At 40.4% G+C, this 17428-nt stretch overlaps 3 protein-coding genes across 4 annotated transcripts; all 3 read right to left on the bottom strand.

Annotated features, from left to right (window-relative positions):
* Nucleotides 1–830: 830 nt before the first annotated feature.
* LOC111226385 (vesicle transport protein SFT2B-like) lies at nucleotides 831–3406 on the bottom strand. Its single transcript, XM_022751497.1, has 8 exons — nucleotides 3225–3406; nucleotides 3059–3148; nucleotides 2241–2326; nucleotides 1999–2080; nucleotides 1511–1546; nucleotides 1323–1381; nucleotides 1206–1235; nucleotides 831–1106 (listed from the first exon to the last, which is right to left on the bottom strand). Exons 1-8 carry the CDS (start codon nucleotides 3288–3290, stop codon nucleotides 1067–1069), a joined length of 489 nt encoding a protein of 162 aa, XP_022607218.1. The 5' UTR covers nucleotides 3291–3406; the 3' UTR covers nucleotides 831–1066.
* A 1040-nt stretch (nucleotides 3407–4446) lies between these two features.
* tmem45a (transmembrane protein 45A) lies at nucleotides 4447–9785 on the bottom strand. The gene is made up of 6 exons (XM_022751467.1): nucleotides 9592–9785; nucleotides 7317–7524; nucleotides 6985–7197; nucleotides 5517–5701; nucleotides 5288–5430; nucleotides 4447–5151 (listed from the first exon to the last, which is right to left on the bottom strand). The coding sequence occupies exons 2-6, from the start codon at nucleotides 7510–7512 to the stop codon at nucleotides 5055–5057; spliced, it is 834 nt and encodes a 277-aa protein (XP_022607188.1). The 5' UTR covers nucleotides 7513–7524; nucleotides 9592–9785; the 3' UTR covers nucleotides 4447–5054.
* A 1205-nt stretch (nucleotides 9786–10990) lies between these two features.
* lnp1 (leukemia NUP98 fusion partner 1) lies at nucleotides 10991–17167 on the bottom strand. 2 transcript variants are annotated; one of them, XM_022751469.1, is made up of 4 exons: nucleotides 16722–17167; nucleotides 14689–14934; nucleotides 14184–14279; nucleotides 10991–12695 (listed from the first exon to the last, which is right to left on the bottom strand). In XM_022751469.1, the coding sequence occupies exons 1-4, from the start codon at nucleotides 16905–16907 to the stop codon at nucleotides 12588–12590; spliced, it is 636 nt and encodes a 211-aa protein (XP_022607190.1). In that variant the 5' UTR covers nucleotides 16908–17167; the 3' UTR covers nucleotides 10991–12587. The 2 variants fall into 2 exon arrangements, with proteins under 2 accessions (XP_022607190.1, XP_022607189.1); XM_022751468.1 differs by lacking the exon at nucleotides 10991–12695 and adding an exon at nucleotides 13103–13899.
* Between the last annotated feature and the right edge of the window lie 261 nt (nucleotides 17168–17428).

The raw sequence follows: 17428 nt of genomic DNA, 5'->3' as shown, positions 1-17428 counted from the left end.
GTAGTTTACTTGCTCTTGTAATGTGGTTATCATGTAGGCTTACTTATAATAAAAAATATATCAAATAAAACCTTATATAAACAAACATATACATCTGCACGTTACATTGAGTACAGCTGCAGTTCCACTCTGTCATACAGTCTGGGGTCAAACATGCTGAATTAAATGGTATGTGGTGCCCTCATCTGTCCAACTCTCAGCACTGCACCTTAGATTTAATTAAACTGTAATAAATGAAGGGAACAACCTACTGAAAGGCTGACTGACTGTAGAAGCTGAGGAATAAAAAGCTTGTAGAATATGATACAAAGTCTATAGAAATGGACTACAAACACAAAAAACACAGTTGAGTGAACAAAAGGACAGATATTGTCGTTTTCATGCCCATAGTTGTGCTTCTGAATATAACTTGATGAAGCAACATTTGAGCAGCGTTAAACATTATTCATTAGCAATTCAAGGAATGAATCCGTGAACTATGTTTGTGATTCACATAAATGTTATTTAACATCAGAAGAGTATTGTAGAAGTAAACTTTCTTTCAGAGCAATATAGAAAAACAACAGCTATTCTTGCAACATGTTGGACATGTCCACGTTTTCCACTGTTAGAATAAACAGGTTAGTCGTCTGAACTGTTCCTCAGGATCAAAAACAACTTTCAGGGTCCAAATCTTACACTACACGATGCAGGTCACTACATTTTTAACATAAACTGGCAAATTTCAATTCACACTTCTGAAGCTCAAATATATTTACTGTGCATACATTTATTCCTCTCTGTGATGGAAATAATGAGGTTGTCATCTGTTCGTTTACAAAACCACTGGTGTTCATTTATTACAAATATTTACATTCAGCATGTTACATAATAAGCCCACACTCATTAAAAATGGTATAAACTGGAGTAATCAATACCTTCCAAAACTCAATCGGCTCAATTAATGAAGCATAAAAGAAAAAGAAACAGAAGAGTCCCGGACTCATCAAGGCTGTTTCAGTGACTTCAGTGAGAGACCTGCCCCCTTCACTTCATCCAGCCTGAACCTTTAGAACAGAAATGGGGCTCATTTCAAGCAGATCGCCACCATCTTCAGTATCGCCTCCCTGCAGAGTAATTCACATGAATCAGACAGGTTTTGAATAACATTTTGATTCTGAACACTGGTGCAGCCGATTTGGAGAAACATAATTAAAATAACAAACCTGACACACGGGATGTACGACAGGCTGTACCTGGATACAAAACACACCTGTGTCACACACTGACAGAGACGTCAGACTGAAACAATCAGTGAACATTCAAGAGAAACTGGGACCTACCAGGAAAATGACAAGACTTGCAAGATGCAAAATAACAAAGCAAGTCCAAAGTTCTTCCACTGTAAGAAGGAAACACTGCTGTGAAAGACTGGACTTAAACAATAGTGTATCATTTACTTCATTGTGTACAATCAAATCAGTTGTTTACTGAAGTTAGACAGTGGTAACTGTTGTTTTTGCTCACTCACCCAGAAAGCTGCACAGAGAGTCAACACAAGGCAAGTCTAGAGCAATGAATGAGACACATGTAATCAACAACATGGACTTACACTGATTGATGGCTGTCCGTCATCAGTTATTTACACAATCTTTATAATCTGAATTATAAAAGTTGCTTTATTTATTTATTTATTTCTATATCTTTTATCTTTGATTTTATTTGATGATTTTGACTCCATGATAATAAATAATCCATAATCCATTTTTTTTTATCATTAATTGTCTAAATTCTAACTGCAATAACTGCAAGTTTCAGTTTCATGTGTGATTATGCTTGAGGACATTTCCTGGACAGATAGAAAACAAAAAACACTATGTCGTCACATTTTCCTTTACAACAGTAAATGGATCTGTCCAGGTTTGATATTTACAGAGTGGAAAAGCCTTCTCAATGTAAAAAGCAGTAATGGAGTGTGTAAGAGAGTAGAAGGAAAAAAAAATAAACATGAGCACTTACAATCATGATAGTGGTGGCCAGGGCTCTTGTTTTGTCACACATCCTCTTCAGCTGCTTCAGTGGCCCCATCAGAAACATGGTGCTGTTCAACACAGTCATAGGTTGACAAATGTTTAGAAATGTTTATATTCAACAAGTACGTACTGCCCACACTGATGCTCACTCCTCTTCACATGATCAAGAGCTCATCTTCAAATAAAACACATCGCAATTCCAGCTGCTTTACAGCTGTGGACACTGACCTGCACAGAGCACATATGTTTCCAAAAGTGTAAAAGACGATGAAGAGCATGAGTCCGATCCTGGGGATGAAGAGCATACAAACTCCCTGCAGGACAGAGAAGAAGAAAGCTGATTCTTCACCCACATGAATGGCATGTTTTATGTGTAGTAGAGGAAGAAAATCTCCTAAAAGGCCTCAGTTTGTGAGACACCTCCACTCGAGGTATCACAACCAGCATGTTTTTTCATATCTTTGGTGTGTCTGTTTCATGAAATGGATGGTTAGTATAAAATATTTACTGTAAAAGTAGTTTATTTGGATGATATTTGAATCCTCCCAAAAAAATTATGAAATAATGAAAAATTTGGATTCTACACAAGGGTCAGCATCTGGGATTTCACTTTTATCTCTAGGAGTAATGGTCAGACTGTACGTCCACAGGTAGTTGATTAATGCAGAGATAATAATAAAGCCACAAGTATATGACTATTTTTTGAAAATACATACCCTTACACATACATTGAATAAAGAAATAAATATAGAAAATATATTTATATATATGCCTATACTTTTAAAAAGAAGGTCAATAATCAAAAATACAATGGTGCCCTACTGCTGTAAATGTGTTAAACAAAACTGTACTACGTTTGACTGTGAGCTGCAGCTGCAGGACAGGTTAGTGCTGCCGGAGGAATGAACATCACATCCTCCACATTCCTCTGAGCAAGAAGAACCTGTAAGGTCACATCACCTCTCCCTGCCTCTTCTTCCTCTTCGTGTGGAGCACAAAAATCACACCAGTTGTAGATCAACGCAGAAACTAATACAGATCCTTACCAAAATGGTGCAGGCGGCCCCCACCACAAAACAGGCGACGAATCCCTTCAAACGTGTGCCCCAGCCCAAAGTGGAGGCCTCGTTCACGGTCTGCAGGGACAGAGACAGCTATCAGCTGGGATTCACAGTCTGAACAAAGTGGCCTGAAGTCAGAGTTCAGTTTTACCTCTAAGACGGTCCGGTCATCTCTGCGCGCCTCTTCTCCACTTAAAACCGATTTTAATTTATCCATTGCTGAGGATCGATCAAACTCGTCCGGATCGATGACAGATGTGATCGTTTCCTGGAGCGACAGACAAAAGTAGCCGGTTTCCTCAAATCTGTGCGTGGATGGACAACGTCACATGTCAGCTGGGAGTCTGACTGCTTACCTGGCCAGGTGGATGAAATCCGTCTAGTCACACCTGGGCGGAGAAGCAGCAGGAGGTCTCACTTTTTTTTTTTCCAGCCATTTAAAAGAATCTTAAAGCAGAACACGGATATTTAACCAGATTAAAGTGTTAAAAAGAAAATCTTATGCACATTAAAATACAGCTTTCTATAGAAACTAGTTAAGTTTTAATATTAGTTGATCTATTTTAGCTATTTAGTTGAAATGTATATATATATATATAGGCTATTATCACCTTAGTGATAATGAGTATGAGTATATATTATGTAAATACTGTAAATATGTGATGAGTATCAATCAATAAAAAAAATAATCAACAACTATTTTGATTATTTATTTATGATATTATGATATTCAGCTATTTTTATGCCACAATACTAAATATTCTTTCGTTTAATTGTGATGATTTGTTGTTCTTCTCTGTCTTATCTGATAATCAGCTGGATATATTTGGTTTTTAGACTGCTGCAGTGATAATGACATAATGATAATGTTTTTGTGAGTTGATCTATCAAGAAAATAACCAGGAGCTTCATAATCAATCATGACAATCATTAGTTACATCTCTAATATGCAACTGTTTCAAGTTTGCAGCGACCAGACTGCTTGTTATAACAAAATACATTTGCATCAAAGTAAACTTCAGTGTCCAACCCAGTGCCATCAGACACGGGCCACCCTGTTAAGCACTGAGTGATTACTCCTCTTCAACATAGAAGATCTTTGTTGACCCCTGCTGCCAGTACATATAGTATGTATGCTGTCCTGACAAGGGTAAGTCTGAGGGGCAGTTCATCAGCCACAGGATAAAACGACTACCTCCTGCTGGGATGATTATGTGATGCATGAGTGATGATTTGCTTTTAATGTGATGTTTTGTGATGTCACTATAGTGACAAAAGGTAAATGACATTTATAGTAGCATGACTTCTATGAATAATCCTATTATAACTATTTAAATGGTAAGAAAGTGTATGATGAGGTTACTATAAACACCATGTTGACTATCACTGACACACAGTTTGTCCCTACACATAGACAATACATTCTGCACAAATGAAGACAGGCTATTTAAAGAATTTTAACAAAATTCTTATTGTTTGGCATTGGGTTTGTTTTACACATATGAGTCAACTTCCTAAAATTATGAAACAAAAAAGCCACATAAAAATACCTTCAAGTAATGTCTGCTGTACTAATATTATCTGTTTTCACCACAAGATGGCACTACTGAACACCAACATGTCTGACAAGAAAAGTTGGGCGGGTCAAATGTAAAGCATGCAATCCACAAATCCTTATGAGTTCACTTATACTGTGTGTGCAAATTAATATTAAACGGATATGACAGAATATATGCAAAGTATCAGGCCACAGCAGAATAAATAGCAATGCACAATAAGAGTGAGGCTAAAGGCGGTGTACAGCTGATTAAATAAGGCAGAGGTAGAGATATACAAGTGTTTCTAAAGGAAAGCATCCAGAAACCGTGTCCTTGTCCCTTTTTTTGTCTGCATGCCTTGATTCCTGTCCTATTGCTGCAAACATTACATCCCTGATACTGTGATATATATGAGTCACAATGTGGGTGAGCAACAGTCCTCTTCATAAAATCTCATCCTCTGACTCTGCATCCCTCTCTCTGGGCTTCAGGAGTCCCATTTCCATCGGAGGAGTCCTCTTCAATCTGGAGCGAACCACACTACAGAGAAAGCAAAACAAACACCACATTAGAGCTGCTCAACTTGTTAATCCCAGTGTGGATGAATCTGTAAGACTTCCAGGACAAATACACGAGCAGCAGCTTATAGGCCGTCTGGTATAGAGTAGGTTCTCACCAGCTGACGGTGCAATAGAGCACGCTCACGACGAGCATGGCGAAGGCGAGGTGCCAGGAGTAACACATGGTGATGAACATCATATTGTTGTGATCCTTTAGGTCCCACTCAGGGCCACTGGGAGGGTACAGCACAAAACCGATCTGTGTGCAAAGAGAGGGTAACGTCAGGAGTTAGGACAGACCTCCGCCATGAACTTCTGCTCGTACATCAACACATTCAGACGTACCTGCCAGAACCAGCTTCCCTGCAGGATAGTGAGGGTGCACCGCAGCAGCTCCAGAATGATGTTGCCTCGGTGGAAGACCTCCAGGCAGGCAACAAGAGCCTCTCCAAAGACGGCATAGAGCAGGAGTTGATGCACATGGACGTCCAGCATACTTCTGCCATGGAGATGGTAGAGGAAGAGAAATCCTGCATAAACAAAGGAAAGATATCATGAGAACATAGATGAGAAAAGTAAAATATGTTTTCATCCATTTATCACTTTGTTAGTATGATGCTGACAAACTGTCAAAAAGCATCTTTAATGTATTTTTGTTTTGTTATCCAAAGTTATAACCGTGCATCCATGTGCCTTTTCTGAGTGAGTCTCTTTTGATCTAATAAAACAGATATTAATGATATTAATCCTCTATGTCATTAGTAATTCTCCAGTTACCTGGGAGCACAGGGAAATATTAGAGTAGAGTAGCTCAACTAACTCAACTAGCAAGCAGAGAAGACAAAACAGATAAAAAGTACTGGATAAATGGTTGAAATTTCTAGCTAAATTAATGAATAATACAGTCAAATAGTTAACTTCAGGTAAAAGTAATGGATCATTACAATAGTTAGCTAAAAGTAATGGTTAAATGGTTAAAATAAATACTTAAATGCAATTAGCTAAATCTTTAGCTAACAGTAATTTAGCTAAAACTCTATCTAAGTAATGGATAAATTGCAACAAATAATTTCTAAAACTAATTCATATGCAGTTCAAACAATTGATGTCAGCAGAAAGTAATGGATAAATGATTGAAATAGCTATAGATACCTAATAAATGACTAAACAGTTAAGATAGTTTTAACTTTAGCTAACAGTAATTTAACTAAAACTTAAGCTAAGTAATGGAAACCAAATTTGATTAGTTAGCTAAAAGTGATGGGTAAATGGTTAAAATTAATTTCTGAAACTAATGCATACACAGCTCATAGTTCATTCAATAGTTAACATTATAGCTAAATGTAATGGATAAATTGTTAAAAATGAACAGTAGTAACAGATAAATACTGATGGAGCTATATGTAACGGACAAGTCGTGGCATTAGCTGTAGACAGAAGGACTGGGTCAACAGTTGAAGGCTAAAAGTAATGAATACATAGTTAAAATAAATAGCTAAACATACCTGATAAAGACTTGGAATAAATAGCTAAAGTGAAGTGGATAAATAATTGAAATAGCTAATGCTAGCTAAATGTAAAGGATAAATGATGGAAGTCTAGCTTCTGCTACTAGTAGTACAAATGCAAACTTGACCAAACCAACCAAAACACTGACAGATAAACTGTATGAAACAATATTAATCGTGTTAAATAGCATACATTTTAAAATTAGTTCAGATGAACAAGTTTGGAACATGACAGGTGGTGTTGAGGATGGGATACCTGAGTACAATCTAAATAAATACAACATCAAAATGAAGACTGACTGTACCTTCATTAAAGAAAGCGATGGCCAGCATTAACCTATCCAGAGCCAGCGGAGCAGCCTCTGTGGTGTGGATAACCAGAGACACAGTCCCAGCCAGGCCAAAGAAGAGGTACATGGTGGCGTGCTGCCAGTTCATCAGTTGTTCCCAGTGTTTCTCTGCAAAGTCGTACAACTGGAGCCCCGGTCCACCCGCAGCAAACTGCTCTGCCAGCATCCCTGGGGAACACGGCAGAGGAAACACTCAGATCTCCTTTATTAAAGAGTGGATACTGTAAACACCTGCCTAGTACAGTCTTTTCTAAATGTTTCCTAAGGGAATATAAAGACCTGCTTACCAACAAAAGAGAAGAAGAGTATGACAGAGCTTTCGATGATCTCCAGGCGGCGCTGTGAGGCTCTGCTGGCCAATCGAGTCGATCCAATGTTCTTGTTCCTGCGGGTGGCGTGCCAGAGGGAGTACTTTCCTGTCCACCAGATCCCAGCCACGAGGAAGAAGCTCCCAGGGAGTGCGTGGCCCTTGAAACTCCCCATGACTCGCAACACCTGGATCATGGGAGGCATCAGATCTATTAGCAGTCGTTATGGATAACTGAAGAACTACCGTTGCTTCTGTAACAATCACTTTTTCTTCTTGCACCACAGTAGAAAACAGATTACTTTATTCTCAATATTGTTTCTATATCAAACCAGCAGGTAAAGAATCTCGGTTTCTTCTAAATACAGGTATGAAAACAAACGAGATAATTTCACCTAGTATAAAAATTTGGCATATCATTTATACAAAGTGTTCCTCCGGTAGCTTGGGGGTGTACAGTATTTTTAGCTGAAATGAGAGGGGAAACGTGCAGGAGTGCCTGCAATTTAGTTAAACAGCATAATCAGACATAATTAGTGTGTGTGTTGGCAACAGCCCCTCAGCTTACCTTGGTAGAAGTGTGTCTACACAAGGGAAGAAAGCTGTTAAAGCGTCAAGAGGCTTGCACCTTTACCCTTCAACGTGTGAAGCTATAGAGCAGTTTTTCTATTTATTTCTGGGTTATACCTCTGATCACATGTTCTCCTCAGTAATGATTAACAATCGTTTCCTCAGCAATTAAAACAGCTCGTGATTGATGTGCAGTCTAAGCCGTCTATTCTCTCAAAGGAACAAACGTTTGTCCAAAAAAGGGAGAAACGATCAAAAACAAACAGGCTACCATTTCAGTCGTGGGTTGTGCCCTCTTTGATCCATTGTGTACCTCCTCACGGTTTCATCGTAAATATGAAATGAGTATTAAGAGCTTCGTGAACAGGTTCATGAAGCTCTTAATACCCTTAAGAGTGGCTGCAGTTTCCTTTGTGATGGAGATGACAAACAATATTGTGTCCCGCAGCAACAAAGTGGAGGACACATAATACAAACAGATTCTTTCAGATGTTAAACCGAACTCATCTGTTTAACGCGGCCCTTTGCTGGCGCATCCGCAACAGATTGAGGAAAACACTTCAGTCGCCATGGCAATCACTCCATCATGTCACTGGAGTACTGCTGGAAGAGCGTCGAGTGTCTGGCTGATTTAATCAACCACAACATCTGCGCTGTCTTGTTTCCAGATTCACTAATTCACACACTTCTGCATGTCCGACGTTTCAGTAAATAAATAAACAGTTTTATTATATTATTAGTGTTGAAAAGGAACTAAGTGCACTTACTCTAATATTGTAGCCTACTCAAGGATTTGTGCTTTACTTTCGTGCTACACTTCATCTCTGAGGGAAGGTCTGCACTTTTTCCTCCATTTCACTTATTGAACTGCTAGTTACTCTTCAGATAAAGATTTTACAAACAGTTTATAAGGGTCGACGCTCTGTAAAAGATTAAACTACCCAAGTACGTGCAGTTTAATTCAGCCACACCTTGACCAACTACAATATTATAGTACAGCATACATGTTAATGCATCACTCACAGGGCCTGTTCTACACGAGCACTTTTACTTTTCATACATAAACTTGCTAATACTTCTCTACTTTTCTTAAGTATATTAAATTACTAGTGATTATACTTAGTCTTTAAAGATTATGAAACCACCAGTCATAGTCATTTATCTTCTTTTCAGTCCTGCATACAGTAATAACACTGAGATACTTTGTGAAATAATAATGATTTTGTATTTTGGTCTATACTGTTACTGCTCCAAAGGGGATATAAATGGTGAGGCTGTTTAGATATTTGACCTCAACTGTTTCAAAGAGGAACTGGGCTTTCAAAACCAAAAGGTACAGTACGTCTTAAAGAAATTTAATTCTAAGCGATAAAGTGCCCACTATATTTTTTTGCTCCTGGAGAACTGACAGAAGCTGTGAAGTTCATGAATACACACTATAGCCTGCTCAAAACTCATGAAATGCTTTACCACGAGAGGTTTACCATCTGAGATTAGATTAGATTAGGTGGAAAGAATCAGCATAAAGATGAGTTTGCACTGCAGACTTCATCATAAAAACTTACTTTATACACACTTTTATGATTTTCTATATATAAGACAGTAAAGACAATAAGTTTCTTTGGGTAAGTTTAAGTAGAACAGTAGCCTTTAGGTCCTTCATAAAAAAAAATGGGGGGTCTTACCCAAGTGTGTTTGTTTCTGGAGATGAAAAGTTGCTGGAAGTATGTTCAACCAGGGAAATCAAAGCATCCTTATTGTCTCTTCATATAAATCATTTTCCTGCAGCAAATATAAAAGTTTTCTCCTCTGTTCTTCAGATAAACATGAAGTAAACATCAGCTTTCTCGCCTGAGACCCGTCGCCTCCAGACCAGACTCGTTTCACAACCTCTTTTTTTTTTTTCTCCTATTTTTCCGACTCTAAAACAGTTCAGGCTTTTTACTCTCCGGGAAACCATTATCCCATTGGATGACTGCGGAGAGCCGACGTCATCGGTCCGTGCTGCAATTGGCTGAAGTCCACGTCAGTCTCGGGTGTCCACGTGTGCACTTTCACTCCGCCCGCTCGCGCTCGTGCTCGCCTCGGTTTCCTCCCTGCGCGGAGGAAACCGCTACTCTCCATCCAGCGAGGGCAGGCCGAGCCGGGACACGACCTCCAGCACGTACACCGCCGCCGGAAGACTTTGTCATCTCCAGGCCGGAGGTGGAGGTTTGGTCCCCCGGCTGTTTCTTTCACACCAGACCGAGACAATCTGTGTTACAGTGATGGAAGTGAGGAGAGGCGCGTGCAATGTTGTAGTGAACTGTGACAATGACTGTGAAGCACAACACCTCCCTCGGACAATTATGGACTAAAATAGAGTTCTCAATTTGTTTTTTAATTATTTGGATCTTTTCATGTAGCCTATTCAGGTCATTGTTTATTTAAAGTTCTTGTGGGGAACTTATACATCTATATTTAAAACTCCACACTGCAGGCTTATAATGCTGAGGGTTAGATGAGAAGATTGATATTCTTCTCATATTTGTTTTGTAAATGTGAAGTTACAGCCAGTAGCTGTTTAGCTTAGCTTAGCATAAAGACTGGAAACAGGGGAAACAGCCAGTCTGGCTCATAGTATAGCCAAAGCCAAAAATACTGATATCAGCATGACACACCCACCATATTCAGGTTTTAACTGGAAACTTACCAGGTTATTAAAAGCCCCAAAAATATAGATATATACTCACAGTATCTGCTTTATGATTAAGTCCATGTTGAAAATTTACATGTAAATTCAGAAACAGAACAGGAAGTATTAAACACCTCGACCATTTACAAAAGACACAACAGCGAGACTTTGATTTTTTACTTACTGACACCTAAATGGAATGGAGTTATTGCCATTGTTATTATGGGATTTAAATACCTTTGAATATTGTTACTACTGGCCTTTTGACAGGCTGCAGTGATCAGAACAGTGAAAGTGTGATTAAATGCAGTAACTACTGTAAATAACATATAAAGACAGAAAGATTTACGTTAATTGAAAGCAAACCAAACCACATTTAGCGAGGGTGTGTCACATCAGCGTGTCTTTATTTTAAGAATGCGAGACCACAACAGTCAGAGACGGACAGTGAACACAGCAGCTGAGGACTGATGCAACCTCTGGTTTCCTCTGTGCTGATCGTAGAGTCACTTCAGCCGTTAAAGTCTTGGCAATGTGAAGCTGCTTTACACAGGGATTTTCTTTATTTTGGGGTCTGAGTAAAAATGTTTTCAAATGTAGGACAAACAACAAAATGTTTAATAGGTCACACGTGAAAGACAGTCCAAAAACCCAAATGTGTGACTCACAGAGAGGGCAGCAAGTGTAGCTTAAATAGACTTATAATCATGTCCTTTTGAGAAAAGTGAAAAATAAATTACATTTATACTAAAACTAATCCTAATAAACTTTATCTGCAGAGTGCAACAGATTCATTCTGGCTGGACAGAAATACAAACCAGATCACAGCAGGATTCACTGGTTAGTGACTGAATTAACCACAGCTAGTATGAGTCAAATAAATTAAAAGTAATGTAGTATTCAACATGCTATACATCGAAAGACAATTCTTTATATTTTTAAATGTTAGTTATAAATTTATATACAGTGTTGTATGTACAGACTCTTTGGACCCCACGGTACACGCAGTCCAGATTTGCTGGACATGTATCAGACGCTGTAATCTCTCGTTTGGCAGACATGCAACACAGCAGAGACGCTCGGACGCCCGACAGAGTAGAGACGACAGTCGACTAGACCTCACATGCAAAACGCTTCACATGCAAAACAACAGCAGAGGTAAGGCAGGAAGATGGAGCAGGTGGAAAACTGGGCATCACTATAGGCTCACAGTCTGAGGAGGAGGCGTTCACTTTTATAACTTACAGGCATGAGACATGAAGCTTCACTCACTCACGACCCCGTTAGCAAAGCTTAGTCATCATGAAGCTGTGATTATTATTATTTCTGACTAATCCCTTTGTTTTGTCGTCAACAAAGACCAAGTCTACTTTTAATAAAAAACACACTTGCCACAATTAGTTTGCATATGCAAACACTCACATGCTGTTGACACTCTGACGTTAGGGTTCAACATCAACTCTGTTGAGGTGGAAAACAAAGTTTCATTTATGTGAGTAATAAAGGAATAGTTATTTACTCTCTTGCTGAGAGTTGGACGAGAGGACTGACACCACTCTCATCTCTGTAAGCTAAATATGTATCTGGAGCCAGCAGCTGGTTAGCTTAGCTTAGCATAAAGACTGGAAACAGGCAGAAATTGCTAGCTTCGTGCTAACATCTCATTTGTTAAAACTGTGCAAAGGGGTTGGGTGCTGGACTATTTCTTTGAGTATTTCCCAAAATGTCAAACTACTACTTTAAGGTAAATGACACGTGCAAAAATGCAATTCTTTTGGACATTTATATGATTTATAAATAAACAGTGTGAGTGTGTTTGCCCAGCATCCTTCCTTGACAGAAGATTAAATTAAATTAAAGTTTCCTCCTCAAGTGAAATCTTGATGAAACCCTCCCAGAGTTCAGGCAGAGGGATGGAGGTGTGGTGAAGGTCTTGGGGTCAGTGGGTCACATGGACATGCAGGACCGAGTGTAGGTGCAGGACCGAGTGTAGGTGCAGGGCCGAGGTTACGGGACTTTGGTGCGGGACGATGAACAGTAGAGAGGCTGCAGTATGGACACATGGACACGACATGTGGGACACATCTGTTTCTTCCACAGCCACTGCTCCATGCACTGAAACACAATTTAAAAAGACATTATTACATCTGTTCACTCGGGCTGAATGTTTCTGATTTCTGCAGGTATTGATTTCCCTCATTGAGTCCAGGAAGTCATTTCTAACACGTTGACCTACAGCGAGCATCTGCACGACAGGATCAACACTGACCCGACCCCGGGCTGCGAGGACGCTGCTGTCACATGTTTTACTCTCGAAGGAATGGACTCATAAAAGGTTCCTCAGTTATGAAGCAGGTAAAATCCACTGAGGATACATTTAAAGTTGAGAATTTATTTCCTTGGTTATTAATCGACTTTCTGTCACAACACAGAAAACAAACATCAAAACTATTTAGACACAAAAATACACATCATTTTGGAGTTCATTAAAACAACTTCCAGGCAGTCACATACATCGTCCTGCAAGTCCTCCGTCTCTACAGTGAACAGTATATAAAGTCCAATTCACAACAGCTGAGACATATTAATTAAATCTGCTAATTAAATCTAGTGTATGTGCCTTTTTTTTTTCACTCTTCACACTAAAAATTGAAATTATATTGTGGTTTTGCTAAATTGAAAATATTCTCATTGCGTGATATTTTAAACCACGTGATGAATGTAACCAGGAAGATATTTACATACATGAGCTAATTATGAAGTCATGGTAATATATAGAGGCACATTCTCTGCCAGTGTTAAAGTAAAATATATTTTGTAATACGTCAGCAGGTGAGTGGAAGTCAATTCAAGCAGGAAACTTCAAGTGCAGATAATTCCATCCTCTACATTAGTTTTGCCTAATAGAAATATTTTATAACCCCAAATATCAAAGGCTTTTTTCAGACATTTTAAGTGCTTTTATTAACAAATTCTGACTGACGAATCCTCCAATGTTTGACTTTTGACACGTGACGATGAAACCACAGCTGACACATCAACAGGGCCGCCAGGGCAGGTTCACAGGATCAGGTCAGGCACAGTCAAGGCCCTGAGACAAATCCTCCCTCTTCTCTTCCCACAGTGAGTCGCCTCCTTCCACAGAGTGATATCAGCGATGTCTGCGCAGGGAAAGTTGACGCCGGGGTGTGTGCTGCTCCTTCTCCATACAGATCGGCCCGTCCGCCGACTTCCTCCTCTCGTCCGAGAGTCTCCTCACCTGAGAAGCCACCACTTCGCTGCCGCTGCGGGGCCGACACTGCTCTAACTTCCGAGCCGCCTTCAGCGCCCACCAAACAGAGACATCGCAATCAGTAAGTGTCAAGGAGTAATCTGTTAGTGTGCTCCACGCTTCCACAGACACGTGTGCAAATCTCATACCACTTCACATCATGCATGTCCGGGAGCGAGCGGCCTTCATGCACCGCGGGTATCTGATGTATGACATGCTGGGACTGGAGTGAAGAACTGACTACTCCTTTGCAAAATGGGAAAGTGTGAGCAGTGGAAACACAGAGCAGGGGGAGGCACGCGAACAGATCAGACCGGTCAGAGATGTTTTACCTCTTTGTGGAAACGGTGTGTGCAGTGCAGCTCTTGAACTCCTCCACTCTTACGCAGGTCCTCATGACAGATCAGGCACAACTTGTCGTTATCGTTCTGTAAGAGAAAGAGTTGATTTTCCACTCATCCCCCTGACCAAAACGACATATAACATGACAGTTCACTGTAAAACATTTGCGTATTTACTCTACAAAAGTCTAATGGTCTGAACTTGATGGTAAAGTGCAAATGCACAACTTTTACAGTATATGAGACAAAAAAAGAAGTGATCTAGACATGTCCATCAAATGTGAAATATGTGAACAGCTTCTGGGAAATGCCGTGCAGTTTAAACCTGTCAACACATCAAGGTAACACACCTTTTGATTCTCTCTTAGAGCTGCTTAATCTTTAAGAGCTTCATAATGCCCCGTTAGAAAGGCAGAGTGCACCGAACCTGATCGGACCCGCAGTTAACTGGATAATCTACAACAATCTGACTTCACTTTAGGCTGCTGCCGCTCACCAGAGATATGGTCCTCTTATCACGAACACAGAGTCTCTTCTCGAATGACTCTGTGAGCTCTGGGATGGTGGTGATGCGGTTCTCCGGGATGGACGACTTTGAGCGGCTGTTGTCGTCAGAGGAGGCGCGGCGAGCCCTCTGGTGGGGTCTGACCTCCCCCTTCTCCTCTCTGCTCTTGAGGTGGCTGGGTGAGGGTGCCATCGTCGCCGCGTGGAGCTTGTTCAGCTTCATTGCGTCTAATTGTGACTGTGGATCAAACAGAGAGGGTTAAAAAAAAAACTGATTCAGACGCAGCTAAAAGTAAAACAACCTTGTCGTGTTTCCATGTTTCCTGTAAATGCACATTAATCCAGACAGATGACTCTGAGCCTTTGTCTGTGAATGGGGTTAATCACTCACTCACTAATACCCTTGAGTAACATGTTAGTAAAGTAACCACCTAATTATAGTTTACATTTCCACTCAGGCCAGTCAGTTCATTAATTATTTACACAACAGCAATAATCTGATTATTACACTTATATGTTACAACACAGGTCCTCAGAGGGCGAAGCAGTTTGTTTTAATTCAGATCTGTTCCGCTCATTGATCATTTACTGCTGAACCACTGACTCCAGAGGCGTCACAGTGGATGCCTGTGTCCTCTGCATGACTTGACTGTACGGGAGCTGCTTTAAGACCAGCATTAGTCATGTTCTGTTGGTTTTTACATGAAAACCAGTCGTTTGCACTTTGATTATTCCACAGCACATTTACACGTCCATCTGCAGGTCGTCCTCTGGATCACATGCTGAGGTGGTTCTGGAAGGAAGTCGCAGCCGTCAGTGTTTTGTTTGACGCCATGTAGAGGCCGATCTATACGAGCACGTGTTGTTACGTCTCTTCACAGCTGCTTTTGTTTCACGTTGCTGCCGTTTAACGCAGAGGATTTTCTTTGGTTCCCCAACAATAAAACTCAAACCTAAAAAAAACAAAAAAACCCCACAAAAAAACAAAAGGCAGCAAAGTGCAACTCTAATCATATACAAATATATCATCAGTCTCATACAGTTGCATCATGAGCCTTGATCATGCAGCATCATCGCAGGTGATTCAACATTTGTCAGTAAAACTAAAACAGAATATTTCAGTTCACTGTTCCATCTGAAGCAGACGGGCTAAACGTTTGTATTTTGGTAAACATCCATCTCGCTAAATTGTCCTCGAGCACAGACACAAGTATCCTGCTGTGTAGCTGCCACTGACCTCTGACCTCCCTGTGGCAGGAATATCTGTCTCCAAAACCTACACATATACGTCGGCGCAGACACAGAACGAAGCCCAGACGGCGTTCATTTGAAAACTATCCTATCAATCACATGAGGCGGTGAACTCGACAAGTCAGCGTAAGCATTTGCACATTACACAGAGCACTGAAGACGAGTGGTGAGCGAGGAGAACCGCTCTCTTTGTAGGTTTCTGTTTCAGATGTTTTGCATGTTACAAATTAACAGCACAGGAAGTTTAATACACTCATGTTTGATATTATCAATAATTATCAGTTATTGACAAGATTCCTATTTGTGCGTCTGTGTGTGTATGTGTGTGTGTTTTCGTGTTCGCTGAGGAAGTGTTATGTTCTTGTGCATCAGCAGACATTATTGATGTGACACTGGTGGAGGCAACTCACAGGTCAGGACATCCTATTACTGAACACTGTAACAGACCTCCATGGCCTGCATACTGCTCATACCAGCGTCTGCAGAGTAGATACGTGCATGCATGAAATATACTGTAAATAAAATCAGGCTTTCTTTATGCTTAGTCTTTGAGTGTACTGCACTTCACTTTTATACATTTTCCACTTATTTACCTTTGATTGATAAGAGGTACATGCTGCATTTTTGTGTTGATTTAAAAACACTACATGCTGCGTTCAGACGTGACAAACAGTAGAAATTGAAAACACATGAAATTACAAGTGTGTGGCTGCTGTTTAAATACATATTCAACAAATTCATATAGATGCACCATTAACCGCTGGGGGTCCTTACCACAGTCGGGAGTGATGCTCTTCGATCAGCTAGTGCTTTTGCGGGTCTTCTGAAGCTGCGTTTTCTCTCTCTGGAGTGTCCGCCTTCTGCTCCGTGACCCCAGTAACTACTCATCCACTTTGTGAAGTTTCCATCATCATCCTCGTCATTGTCCATGATAATCGCAGGCAGGAGCCTCAGAGACATGATGGAGCTGTGCAGTGCAGCAGGTCCTGGGACAACAGATGACAGTGTGATCCCAGCTGAGTGCTACACAGAGTAAAGACAACGCTCAGCTGACCTACTAAGCTCCTAACTGACTGGCTGCTCTACTACTCCACACTGTCCCACAAGGCAGAGGTACCTTACTTCAATTAGATCCCTCTGGTGCCTCAAGCGCTGTGGCTGTAGTTTGTTATTCTTGGATGATCCAAAAATAAACCGCAGAGCTTTTGCTCAACTCCTTAAATAAGCGAATCCTCTATAATCTATTTAGCGTCGCTGGGAGAAAGTAAAAATGGAGGTGATGGGAATAAACAGGGAGGCGGGGAGGAATGGCTAGTGTTTTGGCAGTGGGTGGGTGATGTGACCACTGCTTTTAATCTTTCCATTACAGTCATGGGCCCGGGGGTAGACAACTGAAACTCCAATTTCCCATTACTTTCCACTCGCTGAGTACATCAAACCTGTCAATAATTATGGAGTGCAGGCATCTCTGTGCGCTGTGA

Source organism: Seriola dumerili, unplaced genomic scaffold (assembly GCF_002260705.1).
Source record: "Seriola dumerili isolate Sdu_G_001 unplaced genomic scaffold, Sdu_1.0 BDQW01000155.1, whole genome shotgun sequence".
NCBI lineage: Eukaryota > Metazoa > Chordata > Actinopteri > Carangiformes > Carangidae > Seriola > Seriola dumerili.
The sequence above is the reverse complement of the archived record's forward strand: the minus strand, read 5'-3'. Positions and strand labels throughout refer to the sequence as shown.

Bases quoted from the DNA above. Each gene is read 5' to 3' on its own strand.
- lnp1 (XM_022751468.1), bottom strand. From the start codon at position 16,907: ATGTCTCTGAGGCTCCTGCCTGCGATTATCATGGACAATGACGAGGAT. The intron at 14,280-14,688 runs GTGAGCGGCAGC...TTTCTCTTACAG, and splicing joins ATAAGAGGACCATATCTCTG to AACGATAACGACAAGTTGTG. The intron at 13,900-14,183 runs GTAAAACATCTC...TGGGCGCTGAAG, and splicing joins CACACCGTTTCCACAAAGAG to GCGGCTCGGAAGTTAGAGCA.
- LOC111226385 (XM_022751497.1), bottom strand. From the start codon at position 3,290: ATGGATAAATTAAAATCGGTTTTAAGTGGAGAAGAGGCGCGCAGAGAT. The intron at 1,547-1,998 runs GTAAGTGCTCAT...TCATTGCTCTAG, and splicing joins TGGCCACCACTATCATGATT to ACTTGCCTTGTGTTGACTCT. The intron at 1,107-1,205 runs GTTTGTTATTTT...ATTACTCTGCAG, and splicing joins TCGTACATCCCGTGTGTCAG to GGAGGCGATACTGAAGATGG.
- tmem45a (XM_022751467.1), bottom strand. From the start codon at position 7,512: ATGGGGAGTTTCAAGGGCCACGCACTCCCTGGGAGCTTCTTCCTCGTG. The intron at 5,431-5,516 runs GTACGTCTGAAT...CTTTGCACACAG, and splicing joins AGGGAAGCTGGTTCTGGCAG to ATCGGTTTTGTGCTGTACCC. The intron at 5,152-5,287 runs GTGAGAACCTAC...CTTTCTCTGTAG, and splicing joins CTCTATTGCACCGTCAGCTG to TGTGGTTCGCTCCAGATTGA.